The sequence below is a fragment of the Apodemus sylvaticus genome, chromosome X, assembly GCF_947179515.1.
Source record: "Apodemus sylvaticus chromosome X, mApoSyl1.1, whole genome shotgun sequence".
Lineage (NCBI taxonomy): Eukaryota > Metazoa > Chordata > Mammalia > Rodentia > Muridae > Apodemus > Apodemus sylvaticus.
Window position 1 is genome coordinate 121389116 of NC_067495.1, and position 24005 is coordinate 121413120.

Genomic DNA, 24005 nt, shown 5'->3' on the forward strand with positions numbered 1-24005 from the left:
GGAGTAACTGAATAAAAAGAACACACTTTAAAAACCTTATTTTAAATTATATGTGTGCATGTGTTTCTGTGTGTGGGTATGTGCATTTGAGTACCCTTTGGAACTGGAGTAACAGGTAGCTGTAATCTGCCTGATGTAGATATTGGGAACTAAACTCAGGCATTTCTATAAGAACAGTATATATTCTTAACCTTTGTTCCATTTCCTCAGCCTCTGAATGTCCCTATTTTGAAAAGCACTCTTATGTACTGACTTCTCCTTTTCAAACTTTTATTCTTACCTTTCTTTTAACATTTCATTAGCACATTACAATATCACACTATTGTAATGTGTGTGTATCTGATTCTGATTTATCCTCTTTCATTTATTTGAAACAGAACATGCAGCTCAGCTGGCATTGAATTAGTGACTATCTTTCTTTAGCTACCTGAGTACTGGTATTTATCGGCTTAGGCTTCCGTACACCATTCTGAATACGTTCTTAGTGTGTTATTTGATTAGAAAATTTAGCTATTTGTGATGGCTCACACTTATAATCTTAGCCCCCGAGGAACTATGTCTGAGCGATCTTTTGTTCTAAGCCAAGTTGGGTTGCATAATGAATTCCACCTCAGCCTGGGGTACATAGTGAGGAGGTATTTTTTTCAACCACTTTTAGTGTTACAGTCTGCATTTTTTCACAATTTTTTTTTAATTGTGAAAGACTTATGTTCCTATTGTATGTTGTACTTCATTCTTAAGAATTACTTTATTTGTGGCAATCTCTTTTTAAATGTCATTAGACTTTTTTATTTATATTGTGCAGTGAAACCTTATTCTTGCTAATAATGTGCTACTCATAGAAATGCTTTTAGAATTCAGGCAGAATATGTAGGAAAGATGTTATTCTGTTAGTTTTGTTAGTATTTATTGAATGTTATTAACACAGTTGTTCTAAATCTTTACTCATACATGGGACATGGTCTTTGGTAAGTCAGAATCTGAAGACAGCCAGAACTTTATCTATAAATAACCTTTTTCATGTGACTTGGGCTTTTTACAGTATAGTCTGAGTTTGGAGCCTTAAGTAGAATCCTATCTCCTAGCAATCCAAGAAAACAGTTCAGCCATGTGGATTCCTCTGACCTAATTTTGGACATAATTTTGCAGCTCTGTTGTAAGGAAATGATGCACAGGCACCTTCCCTCCCCCCACCCCCCCCTTATATTCCAGAACAGATTTTAAAGACTTGGGAACTATGCTTACACACACACACACACACACACACACACACACACACACACACACACACACATACACACACACCTTATATTCCAGAACAGATTTTAAAGACTTGGGAACTATGCTTCTAAAAATGTATTCTTTCTTTCATTAATCATTCTGGAAAAATGTGTGAATTATGTTGGTTAACATAAGCTGTTTATATTGAAAATAATTTAAATATAGGCCCATTACTACAATAAATACCTGAAATGATTAACATAAAAGGAGGGAAAAGTTAATTTGAACTAATTAATTTGAACTAACTAACTAGTTTTAGCCTGTGCTTACTTGTCATCCTTCTTGGGGCTAGGATTATGTGTTATGCAAAGTAGGTGAGAACATATGATAAACTTGTTTATCTCATAGCAGTCAGAAGACAGAGGAAGATACTGGTGTTGCATAATTTCCATTGAGGATGTGCTTTTAACTGTCTGAGGCTCCCATTAGGTCCCCAAATGTTAAACTTTCTACTACCCTCTGATAAATAAGTCCAAGATAAGAGCTTAGCCTTTAACATTTAACACATGGACCTTTGCACAGGAAGTGAACATTACTGATCCAAATGATAGAAGTAAGAAGAATATTTAAGGTTTAATTTCAGTGGTTTTTAGATGTATACAGAATTGTAAAACTTTTATTATAATTTAGTGTTAGGAAATTTTCAATCTCCCAGAAAGAAAGTCACAGTAATAGATCTATGCTACCACTAATCTACTTTGTATATCTACACTTGTTCTCAACACTTTATATAAATGGAATCTTAGAGCCTATGTTCCTTCTGAGTAATTTCTGTTATTTAGTATAACTCTATGAAGGTCTATTCATGTTGTGGCATGTATTGTGACTATTTCTTTTGGTGGTTCTGAACATTCACTATTTTGTTATACATTCATATACATTTAGTTTGTCATAACTTCTATTTTGAAGTGCTGTGCAATTGTTTGCTTAGACATATATTTTAATTTCTCTTGAGTAATATATACCTGAGTGTCAAATTGCAATGTCATATGCTAACTCTATATTTAACTTTTGGGAAGTTGCCAAAATATTTTTACAAAGTGACTACCATTTCACATTCCTGGTAGCAGTGTTTTAGCATTTGATCTTTTCATAGCTTTGCCAATGCTTGTTACTGTAGTTTTAAAAATTACAATCATTTTAGTAGGTAAGAAGTGGTAATTTTCTGTTTTCTGTATTAAACATCTTTTCATGTGTTTATTGTCCATTTATTCCCTTTACAGAGCTATTTATGTTTAGTTGTTTCTGTCTGTCTGTCTGTCTGTCTGTCTCATCCATCCATCCATCCATCTATCTTTTTGTGTCTTGTCGGCATGTAAGTACACCACATGCATACCATTTGCCCTTTAAGGTTAAAAAATGATATTGGATTCCTTGGAGTTACAGACCCTGTGGGTGCTAGGAACCAAACCCACATTCCCTGGAAGAGTACTTTAACCTCTGTGCCATCTTTCCACGCTTTATCCTGTCTTTTAAAAAAATTATTTAATAGGAACAGTTTTTTTTAAACATATTTTGTATATACATATCTTGTCATATACGTGATTTTAAAACACTTCCTCCCTTTCTGTGCATTATCTTTCACTTTCTTGATGAAGCCTTTGAAATATAAGAACTTTTCAATTTGAATAAGTCATGTTTAATTTTCTTGTGTTTATACCTTTATAGTGGTCTATTATGTTTTCTTCTAGGACTGTTTAGAGGTTTTGCTTCTTTTTAAAGGTATCTGACCTGTTTGAATTAATTAGTATAAGTATGACAAAATAGTGTTCAACTTGATTTATCCAGTTTTCCCTAGGTCATTTGCTGAACCCCTTCCCACATTGAATTGACTGGGGATCTTTGTTGAAAATTTCATGGCTATGACTATTTAGAGTTTATTTCTGGGTGAATACATGTTATTGCATGAATCTGTATTTTTCACTGCTGTCTTTGTCGTAGGTGTGAAATCATGAAGCACGAGTCTACCATTTTTTTCTTTTTTTTTAAATGTATCTGTGTGAATACATGTTTTCATATTTGTACAGGTGCACATATATGACTCAGGTGTGTGCCCACGTGTATACAGAGTGAGATGACAGCCTTAGGTGTGTCACTGTCAGGAATGCTGTCTACTTTCCTTGGAGTATCTAACTGGCTTGGTGCATATCAGTTAGGCTAAAGCTGCCTGTCCATTACAGGAGTTCAAGAATATACCACAGGCCATACAGTTTTTACATTCGTTCTGGGATTCAAGTTAGGTCCTCAAGCTTGTGAGGCAGACATTTTACCCACTGCACGAACTCCCTACGTCAGATATTTTCTTTTTTAAATAAATACTGATTTGTATATTTAGTTTCCTTTATAGCTGTGAATTTCAGCATTAGTTTTAATATTTGTAAATATGACAACTGGAATTTCAGCAGGTCTTATACTGGGATAAGTTTATAGGAGTATTGAGCACTGGATCTGTGAATTGATGTTCTTATTTAGTTAGGATTTATGCATTTAGCATCAAATTTGCCTTTTTCACAAACATGTTGTTATTAGGGTCCACCACTATAAAAGCTTTTATGTTTCTTCATTTATTTTGGCTTTTGCCTCATATGTATGTACATGTATGTGTGAATACCTTTTTATTTGATTTAAATTTAGTAGAATTCAGTGTGGCCTTTCTTTCAACATTTGTGTGGCATGTTCTATTCAAATTCATCTTCTAGTCATTTTTATTCAACACAGTTGATCCCCTTTGGGCATTTATAATTCTCAACCTTTTAATATTGGTCAAAGTATAAGCAAGAAACACTTGTTATGCTGTCAGTGTCAATCAACAACACCCCACCCCCATTTCTTTAGTAGTGACAGTTCAATTCAACACTATGATCCATGGGTTGTTTCAAGTTCATAAAGGCAGGTGAACAATGTTATAAATATCTTACTTGCTGAAGATAAAAGGAATACAGTACTCGGTCTTTGCCTAAGTATACACACCACACTATTTACCCTATCTTTCCAGGCAGCTCTCTTTAAACTGTTTTCAGTTAAGTAAAGACAATGGCATCTACCAATATCTCTACCTTTGCCCGATGCAACATGCCAACATGCTATAACATATACATTGCCTCTCCAGACTGCCCTTGGCAACAATCAAGCCGTTTTTATCCTTCCCAAGTATAAGTCTTGCCTTCTGGCATCACTGACTGATGGAACCAGGTTTCTTGGTTCCATCTATGCAACACCATTAATATGCTTGCAACTGGAGATTCTACTTGTAAAATTCAACCAGCACATTTGTAGCATCAATCACCTCAAAAAGTAAACACTTAAACGATCAAGAAAGCACTGTTTAATAAGTCAGGATCAAAGACTTGTAAAGGACCTATTGAAGAGGTTTCAAATGTGTGCCTCCAGGTTTGGTGTTTCACCAGAAAATACTCAAGCAAAGTTTACATGAGGGCAGTTTTCCCAAGCTGTTACCCACACACCAACCATAGGCAGAAGCTAGCTAAAGCCTCGCTCTATGTCTTTGGCCTTACTTCCCTGAACGCTCCCAGGGATTTACTTTCTTATACAGAAAATTTTAGGATGATATATTTCCTAGGATATTATTAATACCACAGAGAAACAAATACACTTTATAAAATTAAATTTTTAGATTTTTTTCTTTGTGGGAAGGATGGTTTGAGACAGGGTTTCTCTGTAACCTTTGGCTATCCTGGAAATCACTCTGTAGACCATGTTGGCCACAAACTCACTGAGATCTGCCTGTCTTTGGCTATCATATGCTGTGATTAAAGCTGTGTACCACCACTGCCTGGCAAATTTTTAGATTTTTAAAATGGTTTGTGTTTGTGTTTGCACATGAGTATTCACACAAGTATGTACCTGTCCTGATAAAAACATAAGATACCAGTGTGACACTTGTGAAAATTTGAGGGTGATATACTTTCTAGGATATTATTAAAGTCTCCAAGACATAATTATAGACTACAGAACAGAGTGCTGTAATATAGTTTGTGGTTTCAGACATTTTTAATTGTTTAGAAGTTTGTGTATGTATGCGTGTGTTTACACATGTTTGTCATGTCTTTCCTGTGGCAGTCATTTTATAATTCATGGGGGCTGGGACTATTTCTTTCCTTAATATTATTTGAGTCTTAGGGATTAAACTCAGGTCTTCAAACTGGGCACTGAGGACCATTATCTGCTGAATTTTTTCATTGTCTCAGTTTTCTTTTAAAATAGTGAATGGATAGATGATTGCTATTAAGACAGTTATTTTTTTGAATTTAGTTCTTTAAAATTAAGATCAAATGTTCTATTTAAAAATATGAATATCTGTGTTAATGTGGTACTACATACTACCAAATTTTATGACTTTCATTAGAATTGTTTCTTTAACAATCATTAAACAGTCATTAAAAATGAATGATTTTTTTTTCCTTCTGTTCTAGTCGGTGGTGGATGATTGGATTGAATCCTACAAGCATGACCGAGATATAGCACTTCTTGACCTTATCAACTTTTTTATTCAGTGTTCAGGCTGCAAAGGTAAAATATTTATTTTAGAATCATAAGCTCTCAAATAGTCACTTCTTCCAGAAATGTTATCCCTTCTCATGAAAAATAATGTTAAGGTAGTGAATTATTTGCACTATATCTGTGTAAAATGTATAAGGAGAAAGGCAAAGACCAAAGCAAGAAGAAGAAAGTCTGTTAACAAAGGTATATTCACTGTGAAATTTATCTAAAAACTTAGCAATTTATAATGTTTATGGTATTTTATTAGATTTTCTAATTTTTGCATCTGGTTTAGGATGAAAGGGAATGAAAAGGGAGGAAAGGTAAATAATGAAGAGATAGTTTCATGTTATGATATTGAATAATAGAGTGTAGGGGTTAAAACTCATAAATGGCAGTCTGCAGTGAAATTGCTCTTTTGTAGGTTTCAAATTGTATGATATTTTCACTTAGTTTAAAAATATTTTGAAATTTTTAAATAGGAGTGGGAAAAGAACAAAATATAGATTTGTTTTAACTTAGGACAAAACTCTTTAGGGCAGATTTAGCTATGCAACAGAATGATGTAAATTGGTATTTTATACATACAGTCTCTTTTGGATCAGTAAACAACTCAATCAAGATCATGGGCAGCTTCTGCTTTCTCATTTGTCTCTGACACTCACATTTTTACAGGTACTTAGCTAGAAATATTTTTGTACGTTTAAGTGTATTAGATTTTTAATGAGAATAACACCAGCACTCTGAGGATTGGAAATCTAGAGGGAAAGATGGGCTTAAAATATAATTAAAAGTTAAAATGTCTTTTAAAAAATAAGTCATTTAAGTGTGAGAAAAATGTAAGAAATTAATTACTTTAAATTCTACAATATCTCTTTAAAATAGTCATTTAATTGAGAAACAAGTAATAAATAGTGACATTTTATTTGTGGTTGATTAAAACATTCCATGTATCTACATAATAAATCTTAGTTGTGATGGTTAAAAGAAATAAAGTTAACTCTCAAGCCTATGAGTTTCATACTGTCATTGACTTGGTTAGTTTTAAGAATAAAAAAAGTTTTTTGAAATGAAGTCTCATAATGCTGTTCAGATTGGCATCATACTTTGCTCAAACGTTGTCATGTCTGATTCCTGATTATGATGGACTACAGGATTACATAAGAACAGTCTTAACAAATGTAAAATCCTGTCTTGACAGAGAGAGCGACCTAGTTTCCTTGATGTAGCTAAACTGAAAACAGCTGCCATTTACTATTTTACCTGCTTTAGTCTAGTTTAAAAACTTTGTAGTTAAGTTCACGCTACACAGGCTACACAGGAATGGATTAGTTCTTTTGTTGTTGGTAAGTAGCACTTCTCATCCACAGTATTATAGGTGGCAGTACTCCTGGTTACCCTCCAAAACTTGACAGTGGGACTCTTTTCCTGAAGATAGCTTTACAAATTTTTAATGTCCACTAGCTCTTTGGACCCATAACTTGCTACTGGCATCTATAGTCTGAGTAGAGGATGTCAGTATGTAGTTGTTTTGTGCATTGTATTGTCCACTAATGGAGCATGGTAAACAGTGCCTGTTACTTTTCCTGGTCTTTGCATTCATCCTCAAATTTTCAAATGTTACCCTTTATTCTTTTATAGGTACCAGATGTCATATCTGGATATTGAAATCATTTTTAAAGTGCTTATACCAAATAGTTGAAGAAGTTTTACTTGTTCTTACTGTCCAAACAATGATACACTATAACAACCATAGGTTTAACTTTGTATTATATAGTACAAATAATCTAAAAGACAGGATGCTATGCATATATTATATCTAGATATGACATGATTTTAAATCAGTGTCCCCAAACTGTTTCCCAGAATAGACAGTCAGTTGCTTCCTAGCATATCATAGTATGAGTAATGTAACGTGTAGTAATTAATAATGATCAGAAGAATCATGCCTATTAGCAGTCTGAGGTTAAGGAATTTGCTCTTATTATGAATGTAGACTTATTAGATGTGATATTATACATTCTCCGTCAGTTCTTTTCATTAACTTACATTACATCATTTATTAACTTCTTATACTTGGAAATTTCAGGAGTCGTCACAGCAGAGATGTTTAGACATATGCAAAACTCTGAGATAATTCGAAAAATGACAGAAGAATTTGATGAGGTAACATTCTAAATATTTTAATATTTTTATTCATGTCTCATGCCTTAGTGCTCAAATATTTTTAATTACTACTATTGTAGCTATTGTTTATGGTGTTGTGATAGCTATGCAATCTCAGGTAAATTGTCTTAGCACCAGTGTCATTACATTAATCTGTAAGTGGGTTTAATAAGTTGCTCTGAAAGTGATATTTCAAGACATTAGGTAGTCAATAAGCAATAGGCATTATCTGGTTTCCAAAGGTGAGTAATTTGTGAGAATTGCATAGTATTTTGGAATTTTAAGCACATTGCAAGAAGTTAATAACTATTATTGTAAATATAAAATCTGAGAACATAATTGTGAATATAACATTCTGAAATACTGGAAAAGGAAGATTTGTTCAAATTGAGGAACTAGGTAGTTTAAAGAATTATATGGATTATTACATAAAACACAATTCAACTGTAAGAAACAACAAAAAAAGTCTTATGTTGAAGCTGATCACCACAATGATATTGAAATTTTTTATAGGTAGCTTTACTAATGTGAAATTTTCATCAGGACACAAATTTGCGTTTGTTTTGTTCATAGTTGTATTCTAGCTCTAGGAATTTTACACTTGTAAAACAAGTTGAATTTTCAAGTAGAAATTCTTGTCTCACTTGTTTTATTTGCTCATTTTTTCTTACTCTGTCTAATGAAAAGCTTTCAGCTATCATTGTAAGAGTTAGATGAGTTGTTACATGGTTTTGATGCCACTAAGTGCTATTTATCAGACCCTTAGCAGTAGGAAGGTATTTATGAGCAGTGGTATTTTTTAACCTTTTAGTAGTGAATGTTTAAGTGATCAAGTTTTTCTTTATACAAAAATGGGAGCGTTTGTCATTCTGAATATAAACTGATATCTTTAATATATCATCAGAAATAAGTCTTAGGCTGAGTGCTTAGCTTAGTAGTAGAGAACATGCCAAGATTAAGGCCCCGGGTTCCATCCAAACCATGATGCATTCATGCATGCATGCATGTGTACATATATCCATCATATATATATATATATGGATATATATATATATATATAAATAAATAAAACAGAAATCAGTAGTTATAAAATTTCTAAAAGCGCCTTTAGCAAGAGACACAAAATAATTTAAAATGAATTTGAGAACCGTAGGGAACTTTTTAACAATTGACATTATAATAGGTACATTTCAGCTTCTCTTATTTCTTTAATTTCTTTTAATTCTTTTGGTGCTTGGGACCAAATTTAAGCCTGCGCTCATCCTGTCGAGTATTCTACTATTTATGCCTATTGACTATCTGTTGTTCTGAAACTAATAAAACTAATAAAACCTTCTTTTACTTTATGTATTATTCTGTTTAACTGGCTGAGAATACAATTTTGTATTTTGTTATTTTGAATCTGAAGAAATAATTTTGGCTTGTTTTTGTTTAAAAGAAATTTAGTAGGTGTATTTGTGATTTTCAGAAGAAAGTTCAACTTTGATGAGGGAAACCTTAGTATTTTAACCTCAGTAATTGATGTTTAATTTCATTGATTTACGTGAAGTTTATTAAAATGCCTACTTTGATCTTAAATAAAAGGGTAGTGTTCAAAGAGGTACACATCTATCATTGCATGTTCTTTTGCTATCTTTGAGTACTTATTGTGGAAAAGAAGGTAAGATATAGTAGTATTTTCATGGTTTAAAATTTATTAAAAGCAAATGAAATAAGACATGAACTTGAAATGAGTTGCTGTATAAACATTTTTATTTTAGGATAGTGGGGATTACCCACTTACCATGGCTGGTCCTCAGTGGAAGAAGTTCAAGTCCAGCTTCTGTGAGTTCATTGGTGTGTTAGTTCGGCAATGCCAATATAGTATCATATATGATGAGTACATGATGGACACTGTCATTTCACTTCTTACTGGATTGTCTGACTCCCAAGTCCGGGCATTTCGACATACAAGCACCCTGGCAGGTCGGTATTTTGAAATATTTTCTGGACATTCCTTTCAGTTAGAGACAAGAACGCTTACCATCAAAGGAGGAAACAAGTAGTAATAATATGAATTCCTTTTTCTTTTAAGTATTTTTGAGATAGCCCCTCACTGTGTAGTTCTGTCTGGCCTAAACTTCACTGTCTAGCCTTGAACTCATGCTTCTGTATGCTGAGTGCTGGTTTTCCCCCCTTTAATATAGTGACCACTAATAATCGGTTTCTGCAGTTCACTATGAACCTGTGTTTGGGAATCGATTGGTACTTTTACTTTTGATTCTTTTCTCAGCCTGTTAAATAGTTTATGCAAGCATAGTAGGCACAAATAAAGGCATGCTTTTGCATTCTTGTATCATACAATGGCAGGTTGTTTGAAGTATAGTAAAGAAAGGACTGAATTATCAGGCTGTTAAAGTTGGGTATGTTGGCTTGTGTTTATAATCTCTGGACTCAAGAAGCTTATGCAGGAGGTTTACCATGACTTAGAGGGCAGCATGTGAGGCCCTGTCTCAACGTTCTTTTATTTGATATTCCTGCTTTAGGCAGATGGATGGTAAAACACAGAAAAAGTATAATTTACTTAGAAGGTGGATCATAATTTGTAGAAATTATTATAGGAAACATTTTATTCTATTTGTATATGTTTGTATGCTATGTGTGTGCCTGTTGCTTTGGGCGTACATAAAAGGCTTTTGATTTCCTAGAAATGGAGTTACATTTGGCTCTAAGATTTCATATAGGTGCTGAGAATTGAACCTGGGTCCTCTGGAAGAACAGTCAGTGTTCTTAACTGCTGAGCTATCTCTTCAGGCCCAGGAACCCAGTTTTCTCATCCGTAGCTCTTATTTTGGTGGGCATTTGTGAAGATTGAAAGATAACCCAATCCTTAATAAGTATTAGCTTATTTACAGTTTACTCTATATATTATGCACTATTATCATTCATAGCAGTTGTATACTTTTATCAAAAGCAGATTATATATTCTTCCCTGAATTTTTTAATTTGATCTTGTTAATATAATTTTGTATTTATTACACTAATTTCAACATTTTTTCCCTTAAAACCTAGCTATGAAGTTGATGACTGCTTTGGTAAATGTGGCACTAAATCTTAGCATTAATATGGATAACACACAAAGACAGTACGAGGCAGAACGGAATAAAATGATTGGAAAACGAGCCAATGAAAGGCTAGAACTCCTGTTACAAAAGCGTAAAGAGGTAAGCTTTAGTAGTAAGTATTTAGGCTACTATTGTGAAAGCAATGTGCTTTCAATTATTACATTCTAGGATCAGGTAATTTATTAAAGTTATTTGTTTGTTTGTTTGTTTTTTCGTTTGTTTGTGGTAAAGATTGATCCTAGGACCTTTTGAGTACCAAGTACATGCTTTACCACTGAGCTACAGTACCCCAAGTCCAAGATTATGCATCTGTCTTATTAAAGTTTTATTAACTATCCATATCAACATTACCTCATACATTTTTTGAGTAGGCTACCATTGAGAATTTATTATGCTTAAATCACATGATTTGGATCAGTCTGGGACGTTATCTAAGCCTTAGTATTATTCATGTTATTGACCCTCTGTCTTCACTCTCTTCCTCAGCTTATCGATGACATGAAATGTCATTTTTGTAGTTAATATATGAACTCCGCTTTTAAAACAACTTAAAGCCTTTCTATGTTTTTATTTTTCAAATCAGGGTTTGTCTGTTTAATAGTGTAGTCTCGCTCAGAACTCAGAGATCTATCTGCCTCTGCCTCCTGAGAGCTGTGATTAAAGGTGTGTGGTTTCATCATATGGTTTGACTTTTTGTATTTTTAAGTCATTCATTTCTTTTGTTGTTGTTGTTGGTTTTTTTTTTCCTTCAAGACAGGGTTTCTCTGTGTAGCCCTGGCTGTCCTGGAACTCACTCTGTAGACCAGGCTGGCCTCGAACTCAGAAATCCTCCTGCCCCTGCCTCCCAAGTGTTGGGGTTAAAGGCGTGCACCACCACTGTGGGGCAAGTCATTTATTTTTTTATAGTAGGTGACACATAGTTTTCTGCTTATAAAATTCAGCTTCAAATGAGGAAGTTCAGTTTTAACTTTAATCCTAAATGATAACAGATAAAATCTTTTGATGCAGCAATTATAAGTTAAGTTTTCTCATTATTGATGTTTTTCTATCTCATAATGAGATTTAAATTTTTGAATAATCCAACTAATGTGAAAATTGTAATGTATGAAATTTAATTCAAATAACTGTCATGATAACTTTAGAGTTTATTTACTTGACCCTGGGAGAGTTTTTTTTCCTGATAGAAGTAGAAGCTAAAATTTTAAATTGGTTATTTCTGAATTAATCAAATAAATTGACTCAATAAAGATTTTAAAAAAGTAAATAATAGAAGCTGGGTGGTGATGATGGCTCACACCTTCATTACCTGCACTCAAGGCAGAGGCAGGCAGATCTCTGAGGTCAAGGTCAGCCGGGTCTAGACCTGGAGTTCCAGGACAGCCAGGGTTATATGGAAAAACCCTGTCTTGGAATAAAAAGAAGAAAAAGTAAGCAAAAACAAATACTTCTTTAAATCTATATGAATGAAAAATTCTTGCATTTTTTTATGTGAATTCTCATTTTAAGTGGAAATACTTAAGTTTATTGTTCAGTGAAATTTGTAAGCGTTAGAAAAACTAATCAACCTGCTTTTTTTCTTTTTTTGTTTGTTTGTTTGTTTGTTTATTTTTCCGAGACAAGGTTTCTCTGTGTAGCCCTGGCTGTCCTGGAACATACTCTGTAGACCAGGCTGGCTTTGAACTCAGATATCCGCCTGCCTCTGCCTCCCAAGTGCTGTACTTACAGGCGTGTGCCACCATGCCCGGCTCACCTGTGGAATTTTAGATGTTAAGTCATATATTTGAGGAAACAAGGGATGTTATTTACTTGATAGCCAACTTTTTTTTTCCTTTGTGGTTACTTTTATCCAATAGAATAAAATTCTTTAGTCTCTAAATGCTAGTGAAAAATCTATGTTTATTTTTACTTATAACCTTATTTCATTCTTTTGATTGTGCTTTTTTTTAATTCAACAAAATGATATGTTCTTTTTTATAGCTTCAGGAAAATCAAGATGAGATAGAAAATATGATGAATGCCATATTTAAAGGAGTGTTTGTACATAGATACAGGTAAGGCAAGTGGCTGAGACACAGTATACTGTAATAGAGATTATAGTAAGATACATTTTGGAGACTTGGTGACTCATATTGTTGTTTCTCCTATGGGGCTGAGGACCCATTCAGCTCCTTGGGTCCTTTCTCTAGCTCCTCCATTGGGGACCCTGAGCTCAGTTCAGTGGTTGGCTGTGAGTACCCACTTGTGCATTTGTCAGGCAGAACTGACCAGTACCCCCAGAATTCCCAGGGACTAAACCACCAACCAAAGAGTACACATGGAGGGACCCATGGCTCCAGCTGCATATGTAGCAGAGGATGGCCTTGTCACACATCAATGAGAGGAGAGGCCCTTGGTCCTGTGAAGGCTCAATGCCCCAGTGTAGGGTAATGCCAGGATAGGGAAGCAGGAGTGGGTGGGTTGGAGAGCAGGGGGAGGGGCTTGTATGGGGGTGGGTTAGTGGAAATGTGGAAAGGGGATAACATTTGAAATGTACATAAAGAAAATATCTGATAAAAAATGTTTTTTGGAGACTAAGCTTTGCCACTTAGTAAGTCTGGGAAATGAATTACTGCTCTGATATTGATGTTTCCTATATGAATAAAAGGCGATGCTCTGTCTGAGTTGTCATAGTCCAGCAAAGGGAAAGTACTCTTCTTCAGTTAGTATATAAAACACTTAATTGCTTTTGGATATATTGTGTTGCTGATTTCTGGTCCTTCTATTAATTTCACTGGGAAAATTTGTATAGATTATTGTAAGATGCTTCTGTTATTTTGAATTAGCAGATGAAAAAGTTAATCTTATCAAAGTTTATAACATATTTGCAAACATTATTACCAGTTTTATTCAACCTCATTTCCTCTACTTGGTGCTTACTGAATCCCTGAAATGCTTGTTTTATATTATTCTCATATTAATTCTTACTGTTTGTTTCTCTTACCACTGTTCTCTTAGCTCATTCCCTTATCATATTTGTGTTCATTGATTATTCTAGTTTCTTAAAATATTCTCTGTGTTATTGCTCTGCTTTCTATGACTAACTACTATACAAAAGATGAATTCAAAATGTCTTAGTAATAGTCAAATAGGGTGAAACAGATTTGCATTTTCAAGAGTCTAGATCATAGGTTGGCCTAATTGTTACAGCTGTAAAGTAATTATACATGGAAGATTATGATCTTGTTATACTTATTTGCCTGTTATCTTCTGAACACAGTTGTAAGCAAAGATTGGGATAAGGTCTAGACCAAGTGGTTTTCAACTTGTTAGTCAGGGCCTCTTCGGGAATGAATGGCCATCTCAATGGTGTCCCCTAACGACTATCAGAAAATACAGATGCTTGCATATTATGATTCACAACAGTAGTGAAATTGCAGGTATCGATCGATTAGCAGTGTGAATTTAATTTTATGTTCAAGGACACCACAATATTTTTATTAAAGGGTTACAGCATTAGGAAGTTTGAGATCACTGGTCTAGAGTGAAAGGTGAAAGCAGGATTTTTTTTTTTTAACTAACTAAGCCGTGAATCAATTTTGCTTATTTTAAGTATTCTTATTCTTTTTGCCAGTTAGATTGCAAGCATGTTGACATTTGGAGCCATGCTTCATTTCAGTTTTTTTTAGTCCTCACTAACTAACAGTAGTTAATGTTGATGGGGTATTAAGGTGAGAGATACAGGGCGTCTCTTCAGTAGTCCATATGCCCAATCTTACAGTACTACTGATTATGTGACTTGTCCTCCTCCATTTAGGGATGCAATAGCTGAAATCAGAGCTATATGCATTGAAGAGATTGGCATTTGGATGAAGATGTATAGTGATGCCTTCCTTAATGACAGCTATTTAAAATATGTTGGTTGGACTATGCATGATAAGGTAAGATGTGCCCCATTGATTCCTCCTTCTATATAGATATGAGTATACAGGTCTCATATATAAATTAAGTATCTTAGCTAGGTGTGGTTGTACATGTCTTTAGTTTCAGCACTCTGGCTGCAGAGGCATGAGGTTCTCTCTGAGATTGAAGCCAGCCTGAGCTACAAAGTCACCTCCTGAACTGCCAGGATTATTTATAGATCCTGTTTATAAGAAAAAAGAGATATCCATGTGGATGCATACTTTTGGCTACATCCCTTGTAACCCTTCTTTATATTCATTTCTATCTGTTTTGTCAAAACTTGGTCAGTAGCACAAATTCCCCTGAACCATTAAGCCATGGACACTGCTTTGCATTCTTCCCAGAGCCCTTATAGTTCATTTTCTAATTAATTTTTATCTTGTATTAATAATTATTATGTATCTTGGCCTGATGAGCTGGCTCAGCAGTTAAGAGCACTGACTGCTCTTCAGAGGTCCTGGGTTCAAATCCTAGCAACCACATGGTGACTGACAACCATTGGTAATGAGATCTGATGCCCTCTTCTGGAGTGTCTGAAGATCGCTATAGTGTACTTACATATAATAATAAACAAATCTTTAAAAAAAAAAGAAAGTGCATTAAAAAAAACGATATATCTTCGTCGTTACATCTTAATCTTGGGCTTCTGAACGTTATTTAATACAGGGTTTTTCCTTAAACTATCATTTTTTAAGCTAACTAATTAACCTTGAATATAATGAAATATGCTACTATCACCTTTCACAGGAGTTTTGCTCTGATAAATTTTTGAGAAATGCTGCCAACTTATCATGTGACTGCTCAATCTTAAACATTTATACTAATATTTTTTTCATTATCAAATATTACTGTTTCTGTTTACATTTAGTAGAAAATAATACTTAAAACTTGAACTTGGAAATACATGATTTGAATATATTTTCTCTTCATTTCTTCTAGCAAGGTGAAGTAAGACTCAAATGTCTTACTGCTTTACAAGGGCTTTATTATAACAAAGAGCTTAATTCCAAACTGGAACTATTTACCAGTCGATTCAAGGTTAGTTTTCATCAAGTGTTTAAAATTATTGGTAATTTGAAATACTTATCTTGTTTCCCTTTAAAAATACTTTATTTTTTTCTATAGGATAGAATTGTGTCTATGACCCTTGACAAAGAATATGATGTTGCAGTACAAGCAATAAAGTTACTCACTCTTGTTTTACAGTAAGTATATATTCCTGTATTACAAGTGTCTTAATATTTTGATAATACATTGATGTATGCTTCGTTCACATTTATGCCTAAATTTTAATAGCTTCAGTCATAACATTTTAGGCTAGAAGTTTTATTCATTTGACTGTTCGTTCTTCCCTCCGCCCGTCCATCCGTAGATGCCTTAATATATTCCCCAGAAGGGTTGCGGACTTTTGAGTTTAGGTGTATTTTCTACTTTAGGCTCTAGCCGAGACTACGGGTGTCAATCACTCCAAACCTGACCCTAACTTTTCATGTAAAGTTCAGAAAACATGGGAAAAAGAAACTCTTTGAGTCTGTGAAATTATAATTGAGAATTTATTTCTTCCAATTCTCTTTGGAGTTTTCTCTTCTTTTAGCTGGTCTTGATGCTGTAGAAATAAAGTTAAACTTTTCAGTGAACAGGTCAAAGTACATTTTATCCTTTCATGCTTCTATACTACTGGTGAATAAGTCTGAGTTAAATAATACTGTATTATTATTTATTGATATATATTATGCTTCTATACTACTGGTAAATAAGTCTGAATTAAATAATACTGTATTAATACGTGATGGTGGTGCTACAAATGTTCTCAACTTTTTAAAAACAATTGCAATGAAAAATATAAAACTTAGGAGTTGCTATTTTGACTATTGAGCATAAGGATTAGTGGCAATAGGCATTTTTAAAGCTAGGCAACTGTCACCTGTGTTTACCTCTTGAACTTTTGAAAATCATTGTATATTAGATTTGTACTCATTAAATATGTAGTTCTTCCTTTTCCTGACAGATTCTCACAAAAAACTTGTCCTTTGATTTGCTACACACAAACATGTTTTAGGAATTGCTTTTCCTGTTTTCTTGGATACTATTTCACTGTATGCATATAGCATATTGCATTTTTCCATTCATTTATTGATGGATCCATGGGCTATTTTCCAACTTTGGGTATTAAATAATTTGTATCTATGAGCATAGGTGTTTCGGTACATGTGACCTTGTTTTCAGTACTTTTATGTATACCCAGAAAAGAAATTGCTAAATGGTATGATAATTTTCTGTGAATTTTGAAGGTGTTAGGGATGAGGTTGCTGGGAATTGAACCGCGAACCATTCACATGGCATTCCATATAGCTTATTATCTGAGCTACATTGTCAGCACAGTGTTTAATTTTTTGGGAAATATCATGGTGTTTCTAGAATGGTTATGTTGCTGTACCTTCCTACCAACATTTTGTGTAGAGCTACAATTCATCCACAGCCTCTTTACCAGTGAAATATATAAATATTTTCTATTGTAGGATAAGCGTAGCTTTTCCTTGGTAAAAAAATATATAGCTAGTAGTGTGTGTGTGTGTGTGTGTGTGTGTGTGTGTGTGTGTGTGTGTGTGTGTGTGTGAGTGAGTGAAGCATGTTGTATTGAGGGATGGGGGAACCCAGTAATCTGGGTGTGGTGTACAGACCTTTAATTCTAGCACATGAGATGTTCAGGGAGACTGGGTGACATTTCTGTTTGTAAGTAGAAATAGGGCTGAAAATATAGCTCCATAGTATACTGCTTGCTTAGTATGTTATGTACTTAGTTCAATTCATATATTTGCATCTGGGTGCTAATTTTTTTATGCCAATTGAAGATACAGAAATTTTATAGGAAATGAGCCAAAAATTATAGATCAGTTCTTTAGCCTCAAAGAAAATAAAAATTAACCATATGAAAATATAGTTAGTCTTCTGCAGAGACATCATATTTAAATGAGATTTCTCCACTTTTTTATTATTAATTATTTTATTTACATCCCAAATGTTGGCCCCTTCCTGTATCCCCTAGCATAGCTTCCTTTCCATCCACTCTCTCCTTTGGGTCTCAGAGGGTGCCTCCCTTTCTTGTCTTCCCCCACCTTGGGATATCATGTCTCTATAGTATTAGGTGCACCATCTCCCACTGAGGCCAGACAAGGCAGCTGACTGAGACAGATGCAGATACACCCAAGCATCTGACGGAGTTCGGGGACCCCCGTGGAAGAGTTAGGGGATCGATCGGAGAAACTGAAGGGGATGGCAACCTCTCAGGAAGATCATAGGTGTCAAGTAACCTTGACCCCTTGGAGACTGAGCCACCATCCAAAGAGGATACATAGACTCGTCTGATGTTCCCACTTTTTAAAAAAATCACTTGGGGTAGTAACATACTTTATTTGTTGAATTTTATGTACAGCTATGCCCACATGCTGTGTTGGAGGAGAATGAGTTGGTCTGTATTGATTAGACTTTTGCCAAGTTGACACAAACCATAGTCACCTTGGAAGAAGAAACCTCAATTGAGAAATTATATCTGCTAGACTGTCCTGTTGGCATGCTTATGTGGCCTTTTAAAAAATTATTTATTGATATAGTATGGATTCCTACACTGTGCACACTGCCATTCCCTGGAAGGTGGTCCTGGACTGTGTAACAGAAGTAGCTGAGAAGCCAAAGCCTCCCATCAGGCTCTCTGCTTCTGTTTCTGCTCCAGGTTCCTGTGTTCTTAGTTCCTGCCTTAGCTTCCCTCTATGATTTATTCAGTTTGTAAGATCCAGTAAACTGTTTCCTCCCCTAATTGGGTTTTGGCCAATAATTTTTTTTACTGTTATAGAAAGCAAGCTAGAACATGTCTAAATTACTCAAAAGTATATCTTGGCAAAATCTGTTAAAATTGAAAATGATCACACACTATTATATATATGCATGTATGTATATATATGTATATGTATGCATGTATGTATATATATATGTGTGTGTGTGTATATATGTATGTATGTATATATGTTCCTTGTTATAGAGTTTAAGTATAAGCAGTAAGAAATAGTAGATTAACCTATTAGTAGTAGCCACCATTAATATTTTATTTGGTTTATCTCATTGACTATAGTAGCTTCTACTTCCTCTGCTTATATGAAATAAACCACATTGCAACTATTTTGAAAATAATTACAAAACCTTACCAAGATGTAATGTTTATCTGCATTCTTTTTCAAGAAAACAAGTCTTAACAAAAATTTACTACATCATGGGCCAGTAGTTTGGCCCATGGGTTAAAGCATAAGTCTTCCAACCCAACTTCAGTGTCCAGGATTTCCAAACAAAGCTCCATGTGGTTGGTATGCACCCTCTACCAAGTCTGTGGTGAGATGGGAGGCAGGACAAGTACATCATCTAGAAGATTGCAGTCCAGCTAGCCTTGAATATGCAGCACAGCAGTGGACACAAGAGACCTTGTCTAAATACAGACAACGGACTCCCAATAGTTTGTCCTCTGGTGGCTATACATTTATTGTGACATAAAGGCTTTGTGTGAGTGTAGGGTGGGGAGGAGAGAATAAGAGTGAGAGAGAGAGAGAGAGAGAGAGAGAGAGAGAGAGAGAGAGAGACAGACTCTAGAGTTTTGCTTTGCCCATTTGCCACCTACTTTTGTCCTTTCCTCTTTCTCCTGCTCATAAACGCAGGCTGACCTTGAACCTAATCTATAGCTGTGGATGTTCTTGAAAGTCTGATCCTCTTGCTTTATAGTTTTTGAAGTGCTAGGCTAACAGGCAAAGACCCAGTATGTGTCCCCTCTGTTCATTTTTAGTTGTGCATCATAGCAGTTATCTTCAATGTTCATATACTGAGCATTTTGGGGCAGAATTTTACCAAAAGATTATATCCAAATAAATTATATTTTGAACATAAATTTGTGAAATTAAGTGCATAACATGTTGATAGACTCATAATATTGCTAAAATCTGTTATTGTTACTTTCTTATCAGGAGTAGTGAAGAAGTTCTAACAGCAGAAGATTGTGAAAATGTCTATCATCTGGTTTATTCAGCTCACCGGCCAGTAGCAGTTGCAGCTGGAGAATTTCTTTACAAAAAGTAAATTTATATCCCCTTATTATTTTACCTTTATAATGGTATTTAACATTTCAGATACAGCTTTTTGGATATATGATCATAAACATGATTCAGCATATATTATATAGTGTCTTTTAAAGAGAATATGCTTAATCACACAAATTAGGCTAACATTTGTTAAGATTTCATTAAAACATTTATTTTGGGTTTTAGTAACTATTAGGATATTTACTTGATTTGATGTAAGCACTCTAATTATCTATTAATTATTATCCAATATTAGTTCTCCTTTGTTGTTTCTAAAGGAAAAGCAACCACATTATCCATTAGAAAAGGGCCACTGTGTTAAGGTAATGTTCAGAGAAGCAAACAATCATAAATGTTATATTTTAGAGAAAAATATGTATTTTACTTATTTATAAATATTTTATTTTTTGATCAGAAATTGTATGAAAAAATGTAAGGATTCAAAAAATATAAAACTCAGTGTAAGAATCTTGAGAAGTTAAAGGTCTTAGACTATCAAGTTTAAAATGAGAAGTTTGGTATCATTTATTTGCATGGTATTTTCATGTTTACTGACCCAGTTTTACCTTATTCTGTTGTTAGTTGCTTAAGTATGGAATATACAGTTAATTTTTATGATTAGCAGATAATGTTTTTGAGTACTTTTCTTTTTTTGCCCCTAGACTCTTCAGCCGCAGAGATCCAGAAGAGGATGGAATAATGAAAAGAAGGGGCAGACAAGGTCCAAACGCCAACCTTGTGAAGACTTTGGTTTTTTTCTTCTTGGAAAGTGAGGTTAGTTTATATTGTGGTATTGAAGTGATGGATATCTAAAATCTTACAGCTTATGAAATATTGAATGCAGCAGAAAACTATTCATTCCACTTTTTAGAAGTGCTTTCTAATTTTATGACAGGTGTTCAACAATGATTTATGTATAATTTTTGGAATTATTAACAACTGTATTCTCAATATGGATTATATAATCATGATTAAGTTACTCAGTTTTTGTAAGCAGTTAAGGTTTTATTTACTTATTTACTTTATATCCTACCCACTGCCCCCCTTATGATCCCCTTCCCACAATCCTTCCCCTATCCCTTCCTACTCTTGTCCTCTGAGTGGATGGAGTTCTCCCTAGTTAATCCTCCCACTCTGGTACTTTAAATTTCTACAAAGGTAGGTGCATCCTCTGCCACTGAAGACAGGCAAGGCAGCCCAGCTAGAAGAACATGTCCCACTTACTTTGGGACAATCCCTGTAAAAGAACAACTTAGAATATTGTAAGGTCTCAAAATTAATGCTTCTTAATATTTGAGACAGGATATCACACTCTATCCTAGGCTGGTTTGGAACTCCCTATGTAGCTAAGACACTATGATCTTATGCCAATCCATGTGCCTTTGTCTCAAGTAGGTCCCCCTCACTCCCATTACTTTGACACAAAGTTTCTACCTGTATACTTCTCATGTCCTGGAATTTACTCTGTAGGCTAGACTGGCCTGCCTCTGCCTCTAGAGTGCTAGGATTAAAGGTATGTGCTACCATACCTGTCTCTGCCTTAGTTTAAGTGCTGAGATTATACAAGTGAACTACAATACCTAGCTTCATGTCTTGTATTAATATCAATATAGAAAATAATTTTCATTAGTTTTTACAAAGTTATCATATGTTTTATGAGGTCTCAACATTCAAATTTATTTAGGATTCATATTATATATTTGTTTTTATCTTTCATTATGTAAATGTGTTGAATTTTTTGAATATCAGTCAAACCTTGTAATCCCATGCTCATTTTGTATATTGCTAAATCCAATTTTATATATTGCTAAATCCAATTTTGTAATTTTTGATACTTTCTCTGTTAATGAAAGATACTTTATAGTTTGAGAAATGAATAATATTCTCCAAATTTTTGGTTTCATGATGAAGCTCAACCCTTCAACGAAGTTGGAAAACTACAGTCTTTAAAAATCATAGTATAACTAAGAATTAAGAAAAGTTCAAAATAAGCAATGAAGTTAATCTTTTGTTAATATGTTAAGAGGTAGTGTAAAGTTTACTTTTATACAGCACACTACAGCATTTCTCTGTTCTTTAATCTTTTTGTTCCCCCAAACCAGATTTCATTCTAAGATTTTAATGTGGTGTGGACAAAGTGTTTATTCTTTTGTCCTAAGGCTAGTGTGCTATTTGTCTAAGAGCTTTTAATTTTTAAATTTTAGTTACATGAACATGCAGCTTACCTTGTGGATAGCATGTGGGATTGTGCTACTGAGCTCCTGAAAGACTGGGAATGTATGAATAGTTTGTTATTAGAAGAGCCTCTTAGTGGAGAGGAAGGTAAGGGTGTTTCATTATGTTGTTATTCTTTGTCCATACTGTTTTAGAATAGATCTTTCTATAAATTCCGATTGGTGTTAATTTTCCATAATTGTTTTGGGGAATGTTGGAAATCAAACTCAAGGGCTTGTACATGGTAGAATGAACTGTAACTTCTAAAACATTTCTTATCTCATATTCATATATATATGAATATCATATAATATACAAAGCTTTAATTGCTATCAAAATTTAGTGTTTTTAGCCAGGTCTGTTAGTACATGCCTATGTATATTGTGTATATATGTTTGTTGAGTTCATACTTTCTTTTCCTTATATATATAAACAGCAAACTTATTCAAAATTCTGATATTTATAAAGGTAAGATTTAACTTGTTCTACTCTTTTCTGTGATAATTATGGATTTTCTTTTGTTCATGAGGTCAGTCCATGTTCATAGGCATAAGAAACTTACATAATAGTTACAAGAGGCATATATGGAAAGAAATAGGTTAACTCTTTCTGATTTTCTTTTTTAGCTCTAACAGACAGACAAGAGAGTGCTTTGATTGAAATAATGCTTTGTACTATTAGACAAGCAGCTGAATGTCATCCTCCTGTGGGAAGAGGGACAGGAAAAAGGGTATGCCAGTTTTTGTTATTCTGAATTTCATTTCTCTATTTTTGGAATATTTTAAGCTCATTTTGACCATGGAACAAAAATACTTGATTTTTAGTTTTACTTTTCTAATTACTTTTACTTGCACACACATATATATTATCTCATAAATAATTCTAAAGTGGTAGCAATTTGAGAAATTTGGTTTTCCAGAAGGGCTTTTGTTGATACATATGATGGATGACAGTGAATGACACTCTCTTCAAGACCAAATGTAGTATATGTTCATGGAGAGTACTATGTATGTGTATTTTGCTTATAATAAAAGTTCATATTCTATTATAATATGAAGTATAGAATGAAACAGATGTTGGTTCAGGATGTTGAAGTAATTCCTATTTTCAGGGTTCAAATTTTAATACTTTATTGAGAAGTTCACAAATTCTGGCATTTCCATAGAGTTTCATATGTTTGATTGTAAACCACCAAAATGCATTTTTACATTGTGACATGCAAATATATGTGTATCTATGTGTAACAAAATTTCATGAAATAATACTTAACCAGTATGTGATACAGTCTGTGTATTTTGTTCTATTTCTGTTTTTGTTACTCATTTTTTAATTATTTAATCATCTTTTTTGCAGTGCCGTGGAATGAACCCAGGGCATTGTGCATGCTAGGCAAGTGCTCTACACTGAGCTACACCCCTAGCCCCTATTTCTGTTTTTTTTTCTCTTTTCTTCATTTTGTTTTATTTTTATGTTTTATTTCTGTTTTTCTAATTATGGGTAGCAAATTAGAATTCTGAACTCATGATCTTTGTCTTATGTTCCACAACATGGAGTAAGTTAAAATACTGTTTAATATCATTGTTATGTAAGCTCCAAAACATAGATTTCATGTGCTTAACTCTTCCTCTTCCTATCCAAAGGGAGATTTGAATAATTGTCTTGAACTTTAAAAATAGATTTGTAT

At 33.9% G+C, this 24005-nt stretch overlaps 1 protein-coding gene across 8 annotated transcripts in view; it reads left to right on the plus strand.

Annotated features, from left to right (window-relative positions):
- Nucleotides 1-24005, plus strand: part of Stag2 (stromal antigen 2) — a 128888-nt gene that overhangs the window by 65774 nt on the left and 39109 nt on the right. For all 8 annotated transcript variants that reach the window (XM_052171915.1, XM_052171921.1, XM_052171920.1 and 5 more), the window contains 12 exons: nt 5715-5811; nt 7871-7947; nt 9708-9912; nt 10999-11150; nt 13029-13102; nt 14845-14968; nt 15930-16028; nt 16116-16195; nt 19994-20101; nt 20770-20881; nt 22312-22429; nt 22948-23051. In XM_052171915.1, the coding sequence (XP_052027875.1) occupies nt 5715-5811; nt 7871-7947; nt 9708-9912; nt 10999-11150; nt 13029-13102; nt 14845-14968; nt 15930-16028; nt 16116-16195; nt 19994-20101; nt 20770-20881; nt 22312-22429; nt 22948-23051 (1350 nt within the window). The remainder of the gene's footprint in view (nt 1-5714; nt 5812-7870; nt 7948-9707; nt 9913-10998; nt 11151-13028; nt 13103-14844; nt 14969-15929; nt 16029-16115; nt 16196-19993; nt 20102-20769; nt 20882-22311; nt 22430-22947; nt 23052-24005) is intronic.